This window comes from Triplophysa dalaica, chromosome 6 (genome assembly GCF_015846415.1).
Source record: "Triplophysa dalaica isolate WHDGS20190420 chromosome 6, ASM1584641v1, whole genome shotgun sequence".
Classification (NCBI taxonomy): Eukaryota; Metazoa; Chordata; class Actinopteri; order Cypriniformes; family Nemacheilidae; genus Triplophysa; species Triplophysa dalaica.
The window spans coordinates 24,630,569-24,654,844 of record NC_079547.1 but is presented as its reverse complement, the minus strand read 5'-3'; the positions used below and the strand labels follow the sequence as shown (position 1 = coordinate 24,654,844).

At 41.3% G+C, this 24,276-nt stretch overlaps 3 protein-coding genes across 3 annotated transcripts in view; 1 reads left to right on the top strand and 2 right to left on the bottom strand.

Moving 5' to 3' along the window:
• kif5ab (kinesin family member 5A, b) overlaps positions 1-996 on the bottom strand; it is a 22,906-nt gene extending 21,910 nt beyond the window's left edge. Inside the window, exon 1 of the mRNA XM_056751182.1 lies at positions 593-996. Within this exon, the coding sequence (XP_056607160.1) occupies positions 593-721 (129 nt within the window). The 5' untranslated portion in view covers positions 722-996. The remainder of the gene's footprint in view (positions 1-592) is intronic.
• Positions 997-1,839: 843 nt separating this feature from the next.
• Positions 1,840-9,002, top strand: dctn2 (dynactin 2 (p50)). The gene is made up of 14 exons (XM_056751188.1): positions 1,840-1,994; positions 2,818-2,886; positions 6,702-6,798; positions 6,872-6,933; positions 7,010-7,108; positions 7,233-7,393; positions 7,468-7,618; positions 7,703-7,768; positions 7,839-7,877; positions 7,962-8,039; positions 8,317-8,388; positions 8,472-8,574; positions 8,718-8,809; positions 8,891-9,002. The coding sequence occupies exons 1-14, from the start codon at positions 1,959-1,961 to the stop codon at positions 8,975-8,977; spliced, it is 1,212 nt and encodes a 403-aa protein (XP_056607166.1). The 5' UTR covers positions 1,840-1,958; the 3' UTR covers positions 8,978-9,002.
• Positions 9,003-10,742: 1,740 nt separating this feature from the next.
• On the bottom strand, positions 10,743-23,515 carry mbd6 (methyl-CpG binding domain protein 6). The gene is made up of 13 exons (XM_056750755.1): positions 22,723-23,515; positions 21,710-21,885; positions 21,270-21,409; positions 21,065-21,167; positions 20,092-20,248; positions 17,925-19,703; positions 16,149-16,903; positions 15,615-15,771; positions 13,245-13,369; positions 12,384-13,056; positions 12,223-12,272; positions 12,076-12,139; positions 10,743-11,998 (listed from the first exon to the last, which is right to left on the bottom strand). The coding sequence occupies exons 3-10, from the start codon at positions 21,383-21,385 to the stop codon at positions 12,547-12,549; spliced, it is 3,702 nt and encodes a 1,233-aa protein (XP_056606733.1). The 5' UTR covers positions 21,386-21,409; positions 21,710-21,885; positions 22,723-23,515; the 3' UTR covers positions 10,743-11,998; positions 12,076-12,139; positions 12,223-12,272; positions 12,384-12,546.
• Between the last annotated feature and the right edge of the window lie 761 nt (positions 23,516-24,276).

The window sequence follows — 24,276 nt, the reverse complement described above, 5'->3', positions numbered from 1 at the left end:
AATACACTGAATTAGTAGACAATACATATTGGTGCAACCCACCAAATCATGTTTTGTATTTCATCAAACTGTGAGCTATAAGAACATCGACAGACAGTCGCACCGTGTTTTGATCATGCGTGTTGTATGAGGCTCGCTGATGAAGCATTTGGGTGCAGGTGAGTGTGTGTATGCAACTTAAATGGCAGAAATCGAGGACAATTCTGAACTGAATTTATTCAAATGAATGCCCAAAAGCCCTTTTCATGTATTGTGCATGCATCTGTCTATCTACACTGCAAAAATATTTATCTATCATCTATCTATCATCTATTTTAGCATCACAGTGGTTATGAAGGAGTTTAACACAGTATATACGTTTTTAACCCATTCATGAATTTCTGATATCGTATTAATTGATTATTTACATAGTTCCCAACTGATGCACATATCTGAAGTGTTCAGATTAGTATGCATAGCTAGTAAGCATTTCATTGAAAGTGTAAATCACCATCTGGTGGTGTGAATCGGAAACTTGAACCCATCTGCGTCACTTTACAAACAAACAGCTCGTTCTTTATTGAACATACAAGGAAAACTTATCTTAACTCACCCCGACGATGACGGTATCAGTTCCCTGAAATGTGGGAATGAATTTGTCCCCGCGGAGATTTTCGGACTGATTCAAGGGTCGAAAACGACACAACACCTTGATGTTGCATTCAGAGCTGACATCAGCCATCCTGCGATGCTGGAGTTTCTCACCACAATGCGGCTTGTGTCTTTGATTCGGGTCTATAGCTGGCAATCTTCTATGGATGAATAGCTTTTCTGACTCAGGATTAAGATCCCGTTTGATGAATATCGTGAGCGTGTGCGCAACGAATCCGTAATGAATCTGCCGCGAATTAAAAATCTCTCTAATGGACTCAAGTCTTGTAAAAACGTGATGAATTGGAGCAGGTGTTTGTTTTGTGAAGAGATCTCTCGATGTTGTGCGTTGAAAGTGTGCTGCAGAAGTGCAGCGTGATGTCGCAGGGGTCCGGAGACACACGCGCCTGGCACCGGTCGGCTCTGATTGGTCTGTATTTGGCAGGGGGCGTGGCGAGTCCTCGCATCAGGACCACGAGAGAACATGCGTACATATATTGTAGGCAAATACTACGTTTGCTAAACGATAACCGCATAAAAGTCATGCGTATGATGTAGCAATATACCGCAGTGATTACCTTGAGGGTTAAGTAGAAACTTTTAAACTGTAATTCAAGCAGAATTTTAAAAGACAGAGATGGTTTACCTTGGTCTTAAGTGGTTTGTACTAGTCAGGTGGTTTAGCAGGTTATGTATTTATATCTTGTCTGATCACCTGCCTCATACTCCTTTAAAGCCATCAATCATTACCGAGCTGTAATGTAATTACTGTCATTTTCAGGAGAGAAAACTGAATTTAGATGCATAAAAGAAGGCTTATTTAAGCACACATAAAACACTTGTTTTATACAAAATTCGTTTGTTTATTTCTATTTAATTGTTATTTCTTCATTGTTATCTTCTTTGCGTTTCCTCTACTTTGTTGTTCTCCTTTATTTCTAATTTCCCCCATTTTAATAAAAAAAATCTTGATTAGTTGAGAAGTTTTATGTAATCGTCAGTATTTAGCAAATATGCTTTTCGCCGGCTCTTAGTATTAAATGTCTAGTTTTATGTCGAATCATCTAAACAGTTGAATAGCATTTGAATGATCCTACTACATATTGTTAACCTTACATTGCATGTTTTAAAATAAACATTAAAGTAAAAGCACGTACATGCTAACCCTCTCGAAATATCGCGAGGTTTCACGTGCATGACGTCAACCGTTATTGTGGCAAACGGCCCGTGCGCACTTCACCCGCCCCAGTCACAGTCCACCCTGAGCGTCACAGAAACTGTATTTTAATATATTTTTCATCGCTGTCTGTTCATAACCACTCGCTACGATGGCTGACCCGAAGTATGCCAACCTGCCGGGCATCGTAAGTCACTCATTTAGCGCGAAAACAATAACAACAACAGTGTTTGTATGTGTGTTAGCATTAGCGCAAGTAACGTTAACTGGCGTTCAATAAACTGTAAATCAAACAGTCTCTTTTGTCATTAAATCGTTTTTTATAGACTAATAATATTCAATATAAAAATAATATAGTGTTGTTTATGTCAGCTTCTGGTACTGGTTAACAAACGCAACCGGCGTTTATGAAAATCTCCTCAGGATATATATTAGCAGTGATGCTACATGCACTAGCCGCTGTCAGTCAGACACGGTGATGCTAATGTCGTGTTTGTTTTGTCTTTTGATGACTGTGTGCTGTCATTTAAACACGTTATTAATGCTGATGATGTTGTCTGTGTGTTTTGAAGATTGAATTTATTTCGATGAGTGAGGTTAGTGCTGACTAGCTCGTGTTTGCGGAAGATGCTAATTGAATGAAATGCACAAATATTGATTTTAAAGCGAGCACCGTTGCTTATACGTTAGTTAAAATACTGTTTTATAGATGTTTTATAAGGAAAGGATTATAATAATGATCTGTTTGTAAAGGGCGTTGCCCATCATTGAGTGAGTTGGTGCTCAGAAGAGACGTCAGCGATGTGTCAAACTGAACTCAGATTTGTCAAGTCTGCAGTTAAAAGTTAATGTTATTGAACTCAAAGATTTCCCAAAATCCAGATTTTACTTCTATAATCTTCCTTCATCTTCGTCCATACTTTTCATGTGTTTAAACAATTGTGTCTAAATTGACCTTAAGCATTTTGAGAAGCAACTGATACTATGAACAATACTATGTTTCCTACTAGGCATCTAATGAGCCGGATGTGTATGAGACCAGTGATCTGCCCGAGGATGACCAGGCCCAGTTTGAGTCGGTGAGTGTTTGGCGTTATGAGCTGATCTGAGTACAGTTTGTGTGTTTGACTCACATGTGAGCTAATAAAACCTTCCCTCCCCATCCACTAATCCTCACTGTTTGACCTGCTCTGGATGCTAGTTTGTGCAAGTAAGACGGCCTTGCTCTTTACCGCAGTGTCTGCATGGGTTGAAATCTTCTTGCCTTGGTTTGTTTTCCAATCAGGGGCAACGGTGCAATTAGTGTTGGGGTATTCACAGATTTGTTTTTTAAATTCATTTTATGTAGAATCTAATTGAAATACACAGTATATTGTTGATTTGTGCCATTGCCTTTGTGTGTGTAGTTAACTACATTTATAAGTGTTGGTTATTAATGATTATTTATGACTGAGTATAATTGTAGGGTGTTGCAATAACAGATCCACCATTGTTAGTGACACAGTTTATAGGTTTAGTTCTATATTAAAGTAGTGTTTGTGGGTCCATGTCTGTTATGTAACATTAAGTTAGGGAGGTTGTGAAGTGTGGCTGTTTGAGTTGTGTAGAAGAGCAGTTTGACTGTGTGCATGCGACCCTGTGTGTAGCAGCTTTGAACGTGATGCTGCGTTTACTGTTTTAACAGAACTTCCTTCTCTAAAGATGCGCTCTGTCTCACTAAAACCTGCTTATCTCCTTAGAACTCCACATCTGTCTGAGTGTTAAAGTAATACTTCACCCAAAAATGAACATTCTGTAATCACTTGTCTAGTGGTCGACCGATTATTGAATTGGCCGATTATCGGCGTCGATATTAAGGATTTAGCCGATAATCGATATCAATCATTTTCAAAGCCGATTTGCCGATAAAGTCATTTAATTTTGAAATGCGTTTTTTGGCTCTGACGCAGCCAAGGATTTAGCGAGAGCAGTCGGAACACGTCACTCTAGGGGTTTTCCTAGAGTAATGCCCGCCCACTGCCCCTCTGATTTGTTGGGACTAAGTCACGAGTCCGGCCAATCAACACGGGAGGCTGCGGAACAGAAAGTCTTTTTTCACTGTCACACCGAAAGCGCTGCTTCGGGTTCATGCTCTATGAGGTAAAGCAGCATCAGACGTTGAAATAAATCTCAATCCACTGCACTGAAGATGCAAAACACTTCAATATAATAAGTGCCTGAATTTCGGAGCAGCTTTGCGGGTTTCCTGCAGGTTCCGCGGGATTTACGCATTATTATCATGTAGATATAATTCACATCCTCAGTATAACAATGATTTGCTCTGCAAGCGAGCAGCACACTGCACACGCGTTTCTTGTAATTGATCGAGCTGGCGTTTTGCACGTCACTTAAAATGACGCCATTTCAAAAATACAAGACATTTTAAAGCATAAAGAACTTGAATCGTCGGTCTTCAGTCAGAGCGCTCTCATGCTCATGTTATAGCTTCATGAAAATATTGCGGTCTTTTCAACAACATACACAATAAGCTATGAAGGCAATTCAATTATTTACACTTAATATATAAATTCAAATTGTGCTAGTTAATCCAATGATTAGCTAAATGATTAATTGAAAAGTATTGTATGCAATGTTAAAGTCATCAGAACATATTTTTTTCCATAGATAAATATAATTTGCACATTCAATTCATTTTTTCATTTGTTGCTCGTTGTTTTTTACTGTGTTGCTTGTGGTTTACAAAATGTTCACAGAATTCTGCTGGGTGCTCCCTTCTTTCTTTGAAGTGTTATGATTAAGATTTCTCAGTCAGAATTAAAAATATTTCAAATCTTTCAGAGCATCTGTTCTTAATTTCTATATATATTTACGTTTTTACACCATATATATATCGGTTCAAAATATCGGTTATCGGTCTAATTTGCATGGAAATAATAGGTATCGGCCTGAAAAACGCATATTGGTCGACCTCTACACTTGTCTATCCTCATATCACTCCAAACCTGTGTGAGGTTCTTTCTTCTGCAGAACACAGAGGAAGATATTTTAAAGAACGTTGATGAGCAAACAACATTGGACCCCATTAACTTCCATTGTATGAACACAAAACCAAATAGACATTTCTCAAAATATCTACTTGTGTTCCACAGAAGAAAGAGTCTTATACAGGTTTGAAATGACAATTAGGGAAGATAATCGATGATGGGGTGAACTATCCATTTAATCGGCTCAAGATTTCATCCTGACCCAAGTTGCCCTGGTTTCATTTGCTTTAACTGATTTCACTAACATCTAGTAATGTTCAGTAAACACCAAAAGACAAGTTTTTTTACTTGGCTGGGTTTTATATGTAATTATTTATCATGGTAACATTGTGCTATGTATAGACATAGATTTGCTTTATTGCAATTTAACTCAAAAATATTTTGTATAGTCAATAGTAACGCTGTACTAGATGGAATATTGCACTCATAGATGCGTCCTGATTTGGTGCAGTTTTTGCATTTATAATGATGAGTGGGATTATTATGGGTGGTGAGATTTGTGCCATAGCGCTGTGGTTTGACATTATACTATATTCAGGCTAACAGTATAAGCATTTATAAAGCAAACACTTTGCCCTGTGGCTGTAATCGCACATCTATCCAGTGATACAACACAACATTCTGTTCCCCGTCCCACCAGCTCCTGTTGTGCATGTCATGTGATAACTTCATTAATATTTCTCTCTCTGTCTCTCTCTTCCTCATTCCCCTCTTCTTTCCCTCTCTTTCTCTCTCTTCTGCTCCAACTGTCTTTGGCGACCCGAAGGAGCTGGTAAGAGTTTCTGATTCCCCTTTAACCTCTGATGATTCCTCTAAGCCAATCAGATCCTGTAGTGACAGCCTGCCCGTGATCCGTGCATGTGCATCTGTGAACTCATCACGCATTCAGCATTAATATGTGATTAATATGATTGGCTGCAGCACGTGTTATAGGCCGGGGGATGTTGAAGGGTATTTTTATCTTTGTGGTGTTGTCCATTAACACAGAAGATAATCTTAGCTCGTCCCTCTTTGCTTTAACATCACCGTGATAATTCTGTGAAATAAAAGTCGTCTGTATGTGGAACATCCTGAAAGTGGCAAACCGTGCAGTAATCGCTGGTAAAAATACCCTTCAGTCTGACAGCCTCCAGCAATTAAACCTGAAAAGTGTCCAAAGCCTGTGTGAGCTCACCATGTGCTAACATTGATCAAACTTTTCGTCTGTGAATGTGTGTGTTCAAGTTTCCTCATGATAAAGGCCACAGTAGATGTCTCGTCAGCTTCATAGTGATCTGAGAAACCCAGTAATAACCCAGCAGTGCACAGTTTTTGCTACACACATGAATTAACCTCAAATCATACGATTTATGGAGGAGACTTGTGATGTTACCTTCCGTAAGAATCCACCCAGAACATTCTAGAAACATGAAAATCTAATCCAAACACGCTAGCAGAACCCTGGCACCCACCCACAATGCCCTGGCAGTGTGTGAGTGGGTTGGCATGGGAGTAAGCATATCACATTTTCTTGTGATAAAATAATTTTTCTATTGGCCTGCGGTGTTGGAGAAATTTCCTTTCAGTTTGAATCTGTGTGTGTGTTTGAGTGAATAAATGTGTTGGTACGACCCTGATGCATGATTGGTGTGAAGTTGTCTTTCTTGATGGAGCTCGTACGAAAGTGAGCTCACACCTAAACATACAATCAGAAATCATTTCAAGCCACACCCCTTTTGAATCCAAGGCTTAATGATCACAATGATTCAGCCAATCAGAGCGTCAGAAGCACCTCGCTGCTGATCCACCGCATGGTGCAGCGTGTCTTTGCTTTTGTTTCTGTTAATAATGGATCATAACCGCCCTCGCAGGAAGAGTTGTGCAGTGAGAGCGTGGAACGCATCGTCGTCAATCCCAACGCCGCCTTCGACAAATTTAAAGACAAACACATCAGCACCAAGGGTCTGGGTGAGTAAAGCGCATTCTGACTTATCAATGTTTTAATAAAGGGCTTTTCTTATGATCTCATGTGTGTTTGCAGACTTCTCAGAACGCATCAGTAAGAGTCGCAGGGTGGGTTATGAGTCTGGAGATTACGAGCTGGTGAGTGAGCTGATGTTTTTTCTGCATCTCAGTGTTTACTCTGATGTTCACACTTTCTCTCTCTCTCTCTCTCCAGCTGGCTGAGGGCTGCGGGCTGAAGGAAACTCCTCAGCAGAAATATCAACGACTGGTCAATGAGATCCATGAGCTCTGCCAAGATGTGGAGAACATTCAGGTGTAAACACTTTCTTGTGTGCTAGAGCTTTCATACTCCTACCATCTGAATACAGTGTGCTTGATCTGCACAGTAAATACGTGTTCTGACTGTGAGCTGAAAGTCTTCTGTGTGTGTGATGCAGGTCAGCACTAAAGAAAGCAGTGCAGAAGAGCGTTTGACTCCAGTGGCTTTGGCTCAGCAGGCGGCGCAGCTCAAACAACAGCTGGTTTCTGCTCATTTGGACTCTCTGCTCGGGCCCAACGCGAACATCAATCTCACTGACCCCGACGGAGCTCTCGCTAAGTGAGTGAGACGTCTGATCTCTCGTGTAGTTCTAAGGTAAACTGCAGAGGTGTTAAGTTTTATGATGCGTGCAGACGCTTGCTGACTCAGTTGGAGGTGGCACGGGGCATCCGGAGCGGTGGAGCGGGAGACGGCAAGACCGCGGCACCCAGAGGCCCAGACGGAGTGATTCTGTATGAGCTTCACAGCCGACCAGAGCAAGAGAAGTTTACAGAGTCTGCCAAGGTAGAGCATTCGTGAAATATCCTGGTGATGACGGTCGTCCTGTGTCAAGACGTGATGGGGGTATTTTTTGTTCTGTGACTGCAGGTCGCTGACTTGGAGAGGAGGTTGGCTGAATTGGAGTCGTCTGTGGGCTCAGGGTCAGATAAACAGGTACAGATATTCACTAGCAGGTGTATGCTGATGTATATCGCAGGGTCTTTAATCTGTGTGTGTGTTTCAGGGTCCTCTCAGCGCTGGGGTACATGGAGCCAGTCTGACGGTAAGCAATAGTTTGATTGATTTGTTTTTGTTCCAAGCACATTAATCAGAAATAATCAATGTGTCGATGTGTTTTGGTCTCTAGGACACTATTGAACTTCTCCAGGCTCGGGTCAATGCGCTGGACGCTGCCACTCTGGACCAGGTTGAAGCGAGACTTCAGGTATCCATGATGACACATGAGGATGCTCAAAAAAGGGGGAAATGTGCCAACTTAAAAATCAGTCTGTGAAATTGAACGTTCAGTGTTTTTCCTAATGCTACATTTTTTTAAATCTCTTAAAGCATCATTGTTTGTTGAAAATAAACAACAGTTTATTTACAGAGCAAATCCATAAAAACGTTTTCTGTGAAGTGTGGATGAATGCGAGGTTTATTCAAGTGAGTGTAAACACCTAAGCACCGCACCGTGCAGCCGAATCATAAATCTTGTGTTTCAGAGCGTTCTGGGAAAGATGAACGAAATAGCAAAGCACAAGGCGGCCGTCGAAGACGCTGAAACCCAGAATAAGGTCAGCACACTTTTTGATGATGTCATCATGGATCGCAGGAGTAATGACATCACATTTTATTGTTGCGTGTCTGTGTGGCGCAGGTTTCGCAGCTGTACGATGTCGTTCAGAAGTGGGATGCGATGGCCACTTCACTGCCGCAGGTGGTGCAGCGTCTAATGGCCGTTAAAGAGCTGCACGAACAAGGTATGATGTCATTCCTTTGACATTTTGAGCAGAAACTCATAGTTCAGATCATGTGTGAGATGTATGTGTGTGTCTACAGGTATGATGTGATGTTGCTGTTATCTCTCTGTATGATCAGTCTCTTACCATACTTGTGTTTTCAGCGATGCAGTTCGGTCAGCTGCTCACACACCTGGATACGACACAACAGATGATCAATAACTCGCTGAAGGATAACGGCACTCTTTTAACACAGGTGTGTGTGCGATGATCTGATAGTCTGATTGTGTCTTAGAATCTTTCTTCATAAACCTGATCTTCACCTTTTCATTCGTAGGTCCAGCAAACCATGAAGGAGAACCTGGTTGCAGTAGAGGAGAACTTTGCTACCCTGGATGAGAGAATGAAGAAGCTCTCCAAATAAAAGCTCTTTTTATGTGAGAAACTCATCCTCGTCCAATTTATTCAAGCTCTTTTCCTCGTATGTCCTTTTTGTTTTCAAAACAGATGAAATGCAGTTGAAGGTTGAGACCAAATATCACACTACAAAACATCTAAACCTGAAGTCTCTCTGTGGATCTGAGGAGTTTCTCATTGAGATACTGTAACTTGTTTAAATACACAGAATACGGTGGCAATGTCTTAATTCATACTCCTGTTTGCAGAATGATCTAGTGTCTTTAGTTGTGTAGCATCGCTATCATTATTTCTGATAGATCTGGGCGAGCAGATGTTGTGTATATACAGGACAGGTCTGTGTGTAACTGAACCTGTTCTCATGAGTTATTGCTTGTAACCACTAATGTATTATTGCAAAGTGCAACGTTCCACATATTATGATTATGATTTTCCAAGATAGAATTTCAAAAGCATCTCTGGATGTGATAAAAAATTAAACATGCTTTCGAAAACCAGCGTTTCATGTCTACAGTTTGTCAACACATCAGAGGGTTTCGCGTCTGGATGATGAGCTTCCAGATTTTCAGATTTCACTACTTTGCAATCACCGGAAGTGTAAACACGATTTAAATGTTTAGTTTAACTTAAGTGTAATTTGTAGTAGCTCTTGTTTAATAAAAAAAATAAAAACAACGTAACAAAATACTAACATAATATTTTTATGCAGTCCGCTAATGAAGGTCAGATACAAGGCAATGAAGTTATCTCCTGACCAGCAGTGCTAAAATACAGTGTTAAGAGCAATAGAGTATTAAAAAATATGTTTTTTTATGCTTGAACAATGAGAGAGATGGACGTGAGTGGACTATATATTGTAAATCTGTTAATTTATAGCTGCTTTACAGAAATCCTGTAATAGTTTTTAAGATTCAAGTTTCTTCTATCGACTAGTCATTTTATCTTAAAGGCTTACACACACAAAACTGTACAAAAACCCCCCAAATCAAATCAGGAAAAATAACAACTGTGCAAAATGTTTAAAATAGTGCAGACGGACAGGTCTCATCTTTCATTCTAGTTTCACCAAAAACAAATGATATCTAAAATAACTTTGGTAATAAAAATATTGAACCCATTTTACATTTATTTGTATGAACACAAATCCACGGAGACATTTCTCAAAATATCTTATTTTGTGTTCCACTGAAGAAAGCTATAAACGTTTGAACTGATATGAAGTTCCCTTTAAATGTAATTCTGATTCAACAAGTGATCCTGTCTTTTGGACTCAATGGAAATATGCACAAACAAACCTATTTAAAGATCCCATTCACAGGTTGTGTGAAGGATAACAGTTAACAATCTACATGAGCAAATATGATATGAATAAATTCCATGAGATCCTTTGAGCACTTAAGAGCATCATTTAATTTGTAACATTTATGTGTAAACAAAATAAATAAATATAATTCAGTGGAGAGTTTGTTAGACCAAGATTGAAGAGTGAGTTTTGAAGATCCTTTTTAAGACTATTTAACAAAATGTAAAATAATTGTATCATTTAATTTCTTTAAAATAAAATTGTGTGCCGTTATTCTTAAATAGTGGATTGGTTTCAAATAAATCAAGACATGTTAAATTATTGATTTTCTTTCAGAAACTCAGTTTACTATTCGCATATTAAGCTTAAAAATTAAAACTATGTTCTCATAAATACAATTTTTAAAGGCCTTAATATTTTTGAATTTCAATAACCACTGGAACCCACACATTGAAAAATGACGAAAATATTACATTGTTTAAAACATTTTAATTTGTTAAATAAAAATCAACTCCCAATAAAAAAGGATGGTAATGCTACTTGTTCACAATTCTTTGCAAAGCAAACGTGAATATGAGAGGAACGGATTCTCTGCCGGAGAAATATTTTACACATTGATCATTTTATCCTAAAAAAAGGTGTACAAAATAAAATACTAAAACTGTACATATTTACATAAAATTCCATAGTAAAATTGCATAATTAGCCTCATTATCAAGTCGTTATTATTTTAAATATTCAGTAATATTTTTGTGCCTGTGTTGAAGTGGCTCATGGGAGCTCAGGGTTACACACAGCTCTGCTGACACAATCCACAACTAAAGCCTCTACAAACCTACAAATACACAATAATGTCTCTCTCCGTCTGTAACACACACACACACAAACACACATATACATACTTGCAAAACTACTGAACGAGTTTTGGGCTGGAAAATTTGGTCAGATTTGAGAAGAAACAGATCTCCAGCGTAACAGAAACATGATCACATGACCACATTCGAACAACAATACACACATGAATTATTTTATGCATTCTTCTTTAAATTGCTGCATTAATGTGACCGAGTGCCTTAATCATGAAATACAAGCAGAATGAATGTGCAAACATTTTTTGTGTGAATCTGTGGCCTGTTCACACTAAGGACGATACCTAGTTTTACATCATTCTAAATTCAAGAAAATAGCACCAGAACTATAACAATGCAGAGAAACGATATTGTTGGGATCACATTCAGAGCGATGTTTTTTCCAGCTGAAGAACAATTCGTCTTTGACAACCCTTCGAACGTTAAACATCTCGCACATGCGAAACTGCTGAGTGCAAGCTTAGAATAAACAAATCATCATCATCTGTTGGTGTGGACGCTAAGTTGTCGTTCTTGGTGTGAACGGGTCTTTACTCTCCACATAAAATGTTCACAGACGTCCGTTTCTAAGCTTTTCACGATCGTGGCTTGTAGTGTGTAAGTCTGACATCACAAGCACACAGACAAAAGACTAAAAAGTAACAGAAAGAGAACGAAGTAAAAGCGAGGGAAACGAGAAAACCCAGACACTCGATTCAAACTGACAGTCTTCACAGTGCGGCTCAGTCAAACGGTGGGAGCGTTGCCGTGGAAACAGTGCTGGTGTTGGCGGTGGAGTACAGTAGGATGATGGGATCTATCGAAACGCACGTCGCCTCTTTCCCCTCGTGGATCTCGCCGGCCGCGACACTGTTCTCTGCACACAAACATTAAACACAGATTTAACAACCGAGCGGTTTGATGAGAATATGCACTAACTGAACTTGGCCTGACCGTGGTCGTGGGCTCTTCTATGATGGTGTCTATCCCCCCCGGCAGGTCAAGCCCCCTCTGCAGACTGATGACAAAGAACAGTGTCATAAACACACAACACATCACACCAGTAAACAGACATGATGGACCTGATATCGCTGCACTCACGTCTGTTTTCTCTTGCGGCCTCTTCTGGTTTCTGTGCGCATGTCTTCAGTCTGTAGAGAGAGAGAGAAGAGCGGACACAGATTTCAGTCTTTCATCGTGATTTTATCGCTGATAAGAAATGAGACATGTGCAGAAGTGAATGTGTATGTAACCGCACGTACCCTCTCTTGCTCTGTGTTCCTGCTGGTGATGTCGTCCACCGCCCTCTCACCGCTGCTCAAATATCCCGGCTGGCTTTGTCCCACATCATCCTCATCGTTCTCTCCTCTTCGCTCCATTCCTGAACTGATCCCGTTGCTATAGAGACAAACTTTGGACGACCCGTCAGTCTTGGCCTCCTCCATGAAAGCAGGCTGCAGTGGGGCATCTGACAGGGCCGTCGACACCCGCCTGTTTGCATGGTGGGGGTGTGGAGGGGTCCTCTCTGAGTTTAGGCGTGCCACGGGCCGGAGACTGGGCCGTCTCCATGCCGAGACGCATCAGGTCCAGATTGTGGACCGAACACGCCCGACGTGGGCTGAGAGAGGGCGGGGCGCTGGTCTGTTGAAGGAGGGGCGGCAGTTCTGGATATGACAGCGGCGTCGTGTCAGAGCCGCTCTCGGCACGCTCGCTAACCTGCAGGAAGGAGGTGTAGATGGTGTCCATGAAGGAGCCGTAGGGGTCAAACAGACCCGTCCCGCTGCCTGCCGAAGCCTCCTTCTGCTGTGCAGGTGCTTGGACCGGGTGGAGCAGGGGATCTTGGGAAATCTGAGCCGATGGGAGTTCTTCTTGTGATGGAGGAGTCTCGTGTAGTGACACAGGCTTTTCTGTCATTAGCGTGGGCCCCATCGTGAGCTGAGAGCGACAATGAGAACAGATGACATGAGGGTGAGCAAATGCGTTTTCATATTTTGATGAACTGTTTCTTTAAAGGATGTTCGTAAAATGGGTTGTATATGTTTACAGCTGAGATACCATTATATGATAATAAAACTAATTATAATGGGTGTGCACAGCAGAATAGCTCAGGTGTTAATGTTTACCTGCAGACAGGTGAGCGGGTTGAGAGTTTGGTTCTGTGTCAGCGGGACGCCCTGAGGCAGCAGCAGTGGACCGGCTCCTAGTAAACTATGAAGACTGTTAATGTTCCCCAGAGCAGTGAGATCACCTGCACAAACAAATAAAATGGAGGAAAATTATTATTAAACCTTCAAATGCTTAATTTGTCATATGTGTGTTTACATCAAGTCCAACATAAACAGAAGATACTCCAAACAATTCTTCAAATCTCGGGATGATTCTAACGAAACCACCGAAACATCACGGCAGTAAAGATTTGAATTATAAAACATACAATTCTGATACACAAAAATTGATCATTATAAAGATAATTGGACTTAATACATAATGTATTTTATTACTTTATCTTCTAAAATTCTCAAAATCGTAACACGTCCAGATGTGTCTGAGTGCATATAACGTTGTAATTTAAACAGTGTGAAATTAAAATAGTGTAAATTTGGTCAAATTAGAAATATAAGAAAGAAGTGTCCAGGACTGATATTTTGTCCTTTGAGACCCTATTTAAAGACTGTTTTAACACACACAAAGATATTTACATAAAGTTTGATTTTATGTGAAAAAAACACATCTACTAGAACCTTTAAAATGGCTATCAAGTTAACCAACGACTTTATATTTTTCAAGTTAAAAACTTAAAATTCTCTTGTCATGATGTGTACACAACTTTTCCCCTTCTCATTACCGATACATGTAGTTTTCCACATTTAAAGAAATTTTACATGAAAGAATTAAATTTCAATAGAATATTATATGATGTATGATTAATAAAAACTTGCTTAGGTATCATGGCTTTGCTTGTATTTAGCAAATTTGTTTTAAATGGTTACGCTAAAAATATTTTGTATGCCAAAATTTTGTCATTTGTTTAATTGTGTTTTAAATGAATATAAAGGGATTTGTTTATACAAGTGTTTTTTAAGAAAATAATGTTTGAACTTTAAAACCGAGATTTCTCGGGAATCACCCAGCGAGGAATTAAAATATAGTCTGGAGAAGATACATGAAAATGAACCTCCTGTTTTTCAGCAGCATAAACAAAACACTATTCAGTATTAAACACGTCAACATACATATTTCTGACATCTACTACCAAGACACAGAGTTATGACAGACAGCTTTACATCAGCAGATTCCAGATTTCTGCACAGATGCTGTTGCAGTGCTGTCACTTCTCAAGCTAAATTTTATTAAGGTGAGTTTTTAGTTTTATCCCGTCCAGCAGTCATAAACCCACCGGTCACTGTAAATGAATCTGCCGAGTCGAGAGAGATGTCACTTTCGGTATAAAATCCCCTTAAGCAGACAGCAAATATAATGCCAATGGGCAGCCGTGCAACACGGCCCAAATCTACAGCCCTACAGTAAATATCAACACTGACCAAACTAAAGTGAAACTAGAAGTGCCCGCTTGTTCATAATCTAAAATCTCGGATCCAGAAATTTTCCTTAATTTCTAATGTCTCCATTCCATTAATAATAAAGCTGGTGTTTTCCAGATCTCCAGAAGACATCTTCCAGACTTACCTGTGCTATCTGGGACATAAATCTGAAGATTTTTGGACAGAAACTATTGATATGGAAAGAAGTAGGTTTACTTATGTTGCTGAAGTTTATGAAAGCATATCGCTGGTAAATTCTATTAATAATATTGCTGGTTCCCCCTAGCAACCACCTTCTGGATGTTTATTTATAATATTTAAAAAAATTACACATCTAGCATAAATCAATTGAACCCCTAATAGCACACATAGATCTGGGAGACGTCTGTTTGATGTCTGCATTACATCTGAATGGATTGTTTGCTCATCTGCAAAACGTCTCTAAGACATCAACGGTCAGATGTCATATAGAAATCTAAAAGATGTCTGTAAGATCATAACTATTTAGAATGTATGTAAACCTGCCTTTTCGGAAACATAAATCAGTTGTTTTTACACCGCAGATGTACTCCAGACCTTTAGCAGACATCTTACAGATATACCTGTGCTAACTGGAACATAAACCGGTAGAATATATATACAGATTTCTTTGTTGTTCTCTATGAAACACGGAAATAACATCATTTTAACAGCGGATAATAGTTTAAAAAACACAAACTTCAGGGATGCAAACTCATAGGGGTGAAAAAGGTGACAATAATGCAAGACCTCCAATGCATATAGATAGATATATAGACAGACAGACAGACAGACGGACAGATACACCTCATTTTTTAAAACTCATCGGATCTAGACGAATCACAATAATGATCCAAAATGGCGAATTTCACCAAAAGGTGGCAGTTGGCATACCTTAAACTTGCAATGCGACATTTGGTCAAATTTCCTTACCAAGAACTCCAGGCCCGAGCAGAGGTTGCAGGAAATGAGGTGTTTGAGTGTTCTTGTCCTGCTCGGTAAGAGCGTCACACACTTCCTGCCCTGAGGGGGGCACCAGAGGGCCACAGGACACCGAGGTAGAAACTAGAGCAGAGCTGGAGAGAGTGCCCTAAAACCGAACATGTTTATAAATATATTTTTACTGAAAACAATGCATTTAATAACAAATAATCTCTTAAAAAAAAAAAACATGCAAATGAACAACCCACCACAGTACAGCGGTTCCCAAACTATTTTGTCTAATGAACCCCTATCAATTCTTACGTAGGTTCTTGTTAACCTTTGTTGTTACGGTCAACCCTGCTCAAATATTCTAATAAAATTGTGACATTTTTTAACAGATTCATGCGGTATCAAACTCCGCAGTTACACTGAGGGGCGATAACACTCAGCGAGGAAACTCAATAAAACGGACGGACCGACTGTCCGCATGCAGTGTGTGTGTGCAGATGAAAGCATGAACTTAGCGCTCATCTTTGAATCTACCTGAGAATGAAGCGGGGGGGACTGCATGTGGTTAGGGAGGGGTTCGGTCTGGCCGAGAGCTGCTGCCAGCAGAGCGGGATTGAGGGAGAGGAAGGAGGGTGGCGGGGCAGAGAGCAGCAGCGACTGGCAGTCTGCAGATGGTGTTAGAGTTTGAAGAGCCTCCAGGAGCCCCGGCCACATCAGGACAGAATCCAGCAGAGCCGGGGTCTTCTCTAGAGACACTCCCTCCGGAAACACTTGCTGCGGTGGCGGAAGCTCCAGGTTGAGTGGCGGTAACGGCAACATGGCCGCCGGATTCTGTCCGAGCAGCAGAGAGGCCATGAGGAGAGCCTGAAGCCCAGGCGGCTTTTCGACCCCGTCCACTCCTGCAGAAGACGGCATGGTGACCAGGTTGAGGGGAAGATCGCTCAGCATGTTAAGAGGAGAGCCCTGGTTCAGAATGGCACCGGCCGCTTGCTGGGATTGGGCGCCGCTGGGTGCAGAGGACTGACCGGTCCAGATCCCTAAAGGCAGGGAGCCGAGGAAGGGCGGCAGGAGAGAGGGCAAACCGGCGTTAGATGTCAGAAGCTGGAGAAGTTGCTCTTGTGACATGAAGGGAAAAGCTTCCGCCAACGGCAGGGAAACGGTTGAGTCGGACGCATGGTTGGAGAATTCGGAGGTGGTGGGAGCGCCGGGCAGGGAGACGTTGTGGTCCGGATCACAGCCGCTCAGTAGTTTTGTTTCCGAGTCTGGCTGATCTGGCGTCTCTAAAGGACCTGCGAAGAGAACATAAAAGCGTAAATGACAACACATCAACTGTAGTGTTGTACCACTACAAAGCTAACAAGATTCAAGCAAGAGGTTTAACTTTAAAAGCATACATATGCTATCTGTCTTTTACGGAATTGCGTACAGACCGGGGGAAGTAGAATGTGCTTGGATAAAAAAAAGAATAAGACAACACGACAATCTTCAACGGTGATTTTTGCTATCCAATATTTATTTTATTAAAAACATTAACTCAAATTTTAATAAATTAAAATAAAGTCTGTGTTGTTGCTATTTAAAGTAATAATTTTCCACAGAGAAGAACATTGGATATTCAGACATCCAACTCATTGCCTCCATGCAGTTAAAAGATAAAATAGGGACCAATGAAATCCGTTAGATTTTTTCCATTTTTACTTTTCTGGATTCTGTGTTTTCTTTTTTTGGGTTGTATAAGTGTTTTAATATGAACCAGTATCTTACATCTTATGTTTTTTCTTATCTTATGTTTCTTTTTTTCATCTTATGTTTCTTATGTTTGTTCTTTTGGCTCAACACAGTTTGCATCATCAATGTGAGTACCTTCTCGAGTACTTCTGCCAACTGTAACTAGGTTACGACTTAGAAGAAGGCCCAGAAATGGAAAGCTGTGTCAATGTCTTTATTTTTGGTCTCATTTCTACATACATGAGCATCAACAAGAAATTCATGCAAAACATCCATCAAGGCCATCAAATAACACTTTTCTCCTGCAAACTGCTTTCTTACTAATTCACAGTTCATTGCGAAAATCAAAATGCCTCAGACTGTCATTTTGGCCCTCATTTGACAATTTGGCAGAAAGACCGTAAGAATATTTAAATTTACATTTAGGCATTTGGCAGACGCTTTTATCCAAAGAGACTTACATTGCATATCCTATACATTTTTACATAGGTATTTGCAATCCCCTGGGATCGAACCCACAACCTTGTGTTGATAACGCAATGCTCTTAACAGTGAGCTACAGGAAAGAATATAAACTCTTACCTTTACTCTCAACAGCGTGGATGTGGTTTGACTGATTTTGGTAGGCGTTGTTGTCTGGACACATCTCCGGTGTTTTGGTTCCACAACCTTTATCCGATTGAGAGGTCAAGCAAGATGCTGAGGACATCTGGTTGATGACGCTGATAACTGAACCGCTGAGGTCTGACTGCATGTCCGTGTGGGACTGGCTCAAGTTCAGGACGGAGTTACTGGAGGTTGTTTTGAGGTTCATCGTTGTCTCGTCACTCATCAGAGAAAATTGCGTAAGGGGCAGCTGAACAGATGCCTCTGAGTTTTGGGGTTGAGATGTGTGAATGTGAACCTGTAAAGCGGTCTGGGCATCATACTGGGGCGTTACGGGTCTGGATGAAGAGGGCGACGGGTGCGTGTGTCTATTGCTGGGCATGGAAGCCGCGTAGTTGTACTGCTGGGTTGTATTTTGTGCATTCTGCATGCTAAGAAGCTGAAGCAGGGCGGAGAGAGGCTGGGATGGAGACGGGGAGGAAAACGGAAGGGAATTACAGAGTCCCGCCTTTTTGCTTTCATCGGCCTCCTGTAGCCTCAGCGCAGTGTTCTGGAAAGAGGCGTTTAAAGGAGCGACAGGGAGCCGGTGGGTGTCCGAGACGGGAATGGGAGGAGAGGAGGGAGAATGGGATGGAGAGATGAGGAGAGGCGGTGTGGACAGATCTCTCAGCTGCGTCTCTTTGAGCATGCTCAACACGGTGGGTGAGCGTCGCTGGCGTTTGCGTCGTAAGGTTTTCTCAGGGGGATTCTGGGAAAGGGAGTGCGGAAGCAAGAGGGTGGTGAGGGACTGCACTCTGCCTGAGGTGGGATGGAGGTTACTGTTTAAAGTGCTAATCAATACCTTCGACTGCTGTTCCTTGTCTAGACCTGTGAGAGGGAGAGCAGACGGAGCATCGGCTGTGTTCAGAGTTTTCTGGTTGGCCAACTGGGCTTTGGCCGCCGCAGATAGGAGACTGCTGGCCGGAAAGGAGTTGCTGATGTGCTGCTGGCTCTTCTGTTGACTGAGGATCTGTCCTAGAGGACGGCCGAGCAGGTTTGAGGCTTGAGCGACCGCCCCGTTCCTCTTGTCAGCCGTGTTGGGACGAGCCGACGATGCGACCTGCGACATCTGGTGGTTGCTTTGGTTGTTAGTGGCGGTGGACTTAGTGCTGGAACTGGTACTACAATCTTTGTAGTGCTGTAGGATGCCTTCCAGACGACTGCTTGGGCTGGTGGGGGAGAAAGGGAGCTTGGGAGAGGAGCACGGCATGCTGGGCGGTGAGGGTTTAACTCCCTGCTCGGAGAGCGACGAGGTCGAGGAATGGCGAGAGCGCTGATGGGGTGAGAAGGACTCTAGCGTGCGTGATGGTGAGGAGCAAACCGAAAGGGGAGAGGGCGACTTTACGCTTCCTCCCTGCTGCGCCGCTCGACCAATCAGAGTCGAGGGGCTATTTGAAAAGGTATTGGGGAGGAGGTTGTTGTTTGGAGAGGTGGGCGTGTGTACTGTTCTTTGAAGGATGTTTTGCGGGGTGAGGGGTGGATGAAGGTTCCATTGCTGTTTTGTAGAAGAGGACGCATTGCTCCCCGCAGGTGCCTGACACAAGGGTTTCTTTAAGGGGGAGTTAGAGCCATTCTGCATGACGGAGCGATGGGGGGTCAAAGGTAAGTTGCTGGATTTGGCCTGGTTGTGTCTCGGCTGAAGGTAAGTGCAGTTGGCGCTTTCTCCGTGAGCCGATATAGATCCTCTCGACTCTCTGCCATCCACTCCAACACCACCTTAAACAAACAAGCAGATGCCACTTACACCTTTGTACACATTTTACCCTTTATTGTCAAGCTTTTAAGACAACCTTCAAGGAAGGATCTGGGTTTGTGTAAATTAAGGTCTGTCGACGTAGTCAACAATAATGTTGACCACTCAAAAGAATGAAAGAGAATGAGTTTAAATCCTTTTCATTAAAAATCAAATGATATTTCTACTGAAGAAGCGCTTTAGAAAAACTATGCGCAATAGATTGGTGTTTTTAAACCCTCTAGAAAGCCTTGGCCCATAGTGTAAATTACAATGTCACCTATAGAGCTGAACTCGTACGATACCCGGAAGATTTATTTTAGAAAGTCATCGATGGAATCATGTGAGTTTAAGGTGTGTTGAGACGCAAACCTGTTGAGGGAAGTTGGGACGGCTGCATGCTTTGGCACAGCGCTGCCATGGCATCAACTTTCCTGCGATGGTTGCAGAGTTTGGTCATGTCTTCTTCTATCTTACCTGACTGATGACCAGGAGCTTGAACCATTGCAGCAGGGTCGAAGTTAAAAACCTGCGTTGATTTAAAAAGATGTCAGAATAATCTTTGTCTAATGTACATCATAATCTTCAAGTGGCTATGTTTACTTTGTCTTATGCTGTACATATTATGTGAATTTTTTTATATCTGGATTATCAACTACATTTGGCAAAACTTGCAGGATATAAGCAGAGCGTGATAAATCGTATGCCACGATGCCGTCCCCACGACATGACCTTGCATTTCAGGTGTATCAAATGAAATAGAATAGATCCTGACATAGATTGTCGTTTTGAGTTATTTACTTGATCAAACTGTCAAAAGTTTAGACATATTTGCACAAAATTTAATTCAAAGTGCATCCAATTCCTTTCTAAAATAACTGGGTAGTGCATGCCGAGTTTTAGGCCCTGTCCACACAAACACAGATTTTTCCCAGTTTTTTCCAAGCGGTTTCCCAGTTTTTTCCAAGCTCTGGCCAGGGTGAAGATTTTTAGAAACTCTGGTGTCAGTGTTGTCGCGTAGACAACAAAGAGATTCTGCGTATTGCCTTGGAATGTGTACCGCTATCTCAGTTATTTGACATTAGATTCCAGGGTTCTGATTGGCCAACCGGGCTTTATGGTTATCGTTATTTCACCACCTGTTGGTTTGGCATGCTTTTGACAGTGCATTAGTATATTTTTGTGTGGATGACGCTGTTTTTTTTTACGGAGATGGAAAATGCCTTACAGGAAATACAAAAAATGGTAGTAAAGAAAAATTAATTTAAAAAACGCTCTGAAAAGCTAATAACAAACAATAACGTACTTGAAATAATTTCAGCCAAATGTGGTGTCGTGATCTCACCTTATTTATGACAAGCGGGCACTCAAGACCACATTTACACGTGCCGTCTGTCCGCAGATACACCTTCACCTCGTCCACAGATCGCAGGACAGTTCCACTTGGGCTGGAGAAAAGAAATAATTACTGCCAAGAAGAATTAGTATAAAAACATTATCTAGACTCCCACAGCAAACCACGTTTTAAAGAACAGACACGTGGGGTATACCTGATGTAAGACACAGCCCCTTCTTGAGCTTTTCTCTGCCAGCCAACTGGGCCCTGGGCGATGATCGTTGTACCTTCATCTTTATCCCCTGCTGCACACTCACTGCCCCCTGTCATTTTCTGATCACAAACATCCAACGCCTAAAGACATAAAACGCTTTCAATTCATATTTAAACCGGGTTCGGACTCAAATTCTGTTGTGAGTTTGATTGGCTGTGAATGTATTATAGTTCATCTGCTAGACAAAATGTAATGATCCTAACAATATTGTTTCTCCGTATTATTAGTGTTGTAGATTCTGCTGTCGAACTTACTGTCTTAGTGTGAAAAGGCCCTTTTTTTAACGTTTTATGGAAAGATGATATTTTTGGATTAAGCGTACCTTTGCTAACAGACAATACAAAACACAGAATCGGTGTAACTCAGGTGTTTTTTGATACCTTGTCATCTTTATACAGCCTCGGTCAGCACCACCCGGGAAATACAGCCTTCGGGGGACATTTACACAGCATGAAGGAAGCAACACGCAATAGAACAATGAATCCGTCTGGACACACAATCCTCTCCGGCCTTCTCAAATTGACTACGCTGCTTCCTCACTGAACACACACACGACCTGCAAAGAAACAGTCAAGTGACATTTCTATTATACTCCAAACATAACCAGGTTTTTTTCCAGATTGACTTCCATATTTTTACTATCGGCTCCTGTAGTGTTTTTGATGATTAGTGTTAACATACATATACTGTGTGGTATTTTCATAAAAGCATTAAAGTTTACAATGTGTATCCTTTAGTAAAGTGTTAAGGTCATTTCTAACTAAAGGAAAATGACAGCGCGATGATATATAAACTATAAAAATACAGTTTGTACAGAGACTTCATTGTGCTGTGAACTGTTTGACATATGCAGTAGAGTAGTGACAGTTAAATTGAAAACAAGAGGCGCCAATTTCATAATTCAAATGTGACACATCGAAATGATGTCATTTGAAGAGCAAACTGTTTTAACGGTTTTTTATTCCGGTGCACAGGCGGGTGACTGTGAGGCGCTAGCGCTCAGGCTATGACGGGATCTGACTGAAGCTAAAGAGTAACGTTAAACACACGACCACTAATAAAAGTAACGTTACACGAAGTTTTAATAGAGAACGAGACCCTTACACCCCCAAAAACCACAAGCCAAGGGGCTTCAGTTCGTGATTTTTGAAGGCTTTCAAGAACAAACGAATAAACGTTGCGTCTTGACGGTTAACGTTAGCTGGCCCATTCTCAAATAGCTAACGTTACACCATTTGCGTTGCGAGGCTACGCGACGCGACATACAACAACAACGCTTCCGTTATTAACAACGACGCTATCTCCATTGCAGGACAACGGGGGCGTTCAAATTCGTCGCGTCGCGTACGGCGCAGTCGCGCTGTTAGCTTACTTTAGCTCGCGGGCTACGTACCTCTCGTTTGTTTACGAAGTTTCCTCCTTCTTCGGCGCGCTGCACAGCGCTGGCCAAAGACAGAACGAGCGTCTCGACGAACTTCACCCACAAATGTCGACGTTACACGAGTTGTTATCGACTGAGTGTGATTTTTAAGCACTTCCTCGCGTCTTCATCCCCGCGCATCATCTGAAGCGTCCTGCTAAAAAACAAAGAGCAATAACGCTGGGTTTTATTGCGCCCCTTGCATTGTCGTCCAATTTCGAGTGAATTCTGCTCGGCCGTGTCGCGTGAGGTTGCTTATTTTAGGGGTCCGGCGACGTCCTACGCCTCTTTACTTTGTGTATTTGCGACCTGGAGGTTGATTGTAGCGTTTGGATGGTGCTTTTAGTTGATCTTCGTTTCCAAGTTCCTATTTTTCCTTAGGATCCCGTGCCAAAAAAAAAATCATGGAGTTTTCTTCGACGCATGCGCGTTGGCTACAGTCTGGCTTGGGAATTCCACACAATTCATTATCCACGAGGGGGAGCGAGAGAGCCGCTGGGTGGAGAGATCCTAGTCAAATAATAAACACACACTTCCCTGTGCTATGCGACTTTTGACATTATTTTGAACAAAGCGATTGAACGAGCACTTACATATGGTTAAAAATAGATTTTGCGTTTTGTATAAACTATTGGGTGTCATCGGGTTGTTCAAAGTAAATTCGGCATGTTATGATTTGTTTATCGGGTAAGACCTTACAGTATACGGTCAAATTAGTTAACATTACTTAACTGTTTTAGTTAGCATAACAATAACAGTAACTACAGAACCTATTCATAGTACATGTTTATTGCAACATAAAAAATTGGTTGTTGGATCTGTTAATAGTTCTAATTATCTAAGATGAATAAAAACTGCCTTAACAACTGTATGTGTACTAACATTAACAAAAATGAAATCAATTAAGCAGTGCTGTAAAATGCAAATTATTATGTTATGTTACTTAACGCGTTAACTAATGTGAATAGATCCCTATCGAAGGTGTGATTATTATGACAAACAAGCAATCCAATCATTTAATGAGGAAAAAACTACATGCTATATGATTAAAAATGGCATTTACGTAAATTATGTTCTTCCCCAATTAAGCACATGTTCATCGTACTTCATTCATTCCTGGCGGCCTGAGATGTTTATAAAGCGCATATGTTATAATGCACATTTCACAGTAAACACAGAGCATAAAGCGCGTCCCAAAAAGACGATATTCTTGCTAGTATGCAATATAATGATTCAACAGTCGCACATATCTTTATTGGCCTTATTGTGTCAGTTAGCTAAGAAAACAAAAAATGGTTTGCCTTTACTTCATAACCACTGAGGGAAATCAACCTATTTAGTGTTTAAAATGCGTGGTGCAACGGGGTAGAAAATCACATTCCGAGCAGAGACTTACAGTATGATGTTGTAAAATGTGTCTTCAGATACACATGTCAGAAATTTGATTCGCCAGCACAACATAAGCACAACATTTGGGTTCGACTCTTGGGTGCAGGTTAGAAATATAAATCAAATCAGCCTCCCACT

Excerpts from the sequence above, each read along its gene's own strand:
- dctn2 (XM_056751188.1), top strand. The coding sequence starts at position 1,959 with ATGGCTGACCCGAAGTATGCCAACCTGCCGGGCATC. Across the intron at positions 7,619-7,702 it reads AGTTTACAGAGTCTGCCAAG|GTCGCTGACTTGGAGAGGAG; the intron begins GTAGAGCATTCG and ends CTGTGACTGCAG. Across the intron at positions 8,810-8,890 it reads ACGGCACTCTTTTAACACAG|GTCCAGCAAACCATGAAGGA; the intron begins GTGTGTGTGCGA and ends TTTCATTCGTAG.
- mbd6 (XM_056750755.1), bottom strand. The coding sequence starts at position 21,385 with ATGACAGGGGGCAGTGAGTGTGCAGCAGGGGATAAAGATGAAGGTACA. Across the intron at positions 21,168-21,269 it reads GGGGCTGTGTCTTACATCAG|CCCAAGTGGAACTGTCCTGC; the intron begins GTATACCCCACG and ends TCTTTTCTCCAG. Across the intron at positions 13,370-15,614 it reads GCTCGGGCCTGGAGTTCTTG|GTGATCTCACTGCTCTGGGG; the intron begins GTAAGGAAATTT and ends TTGTTTGTGCAG.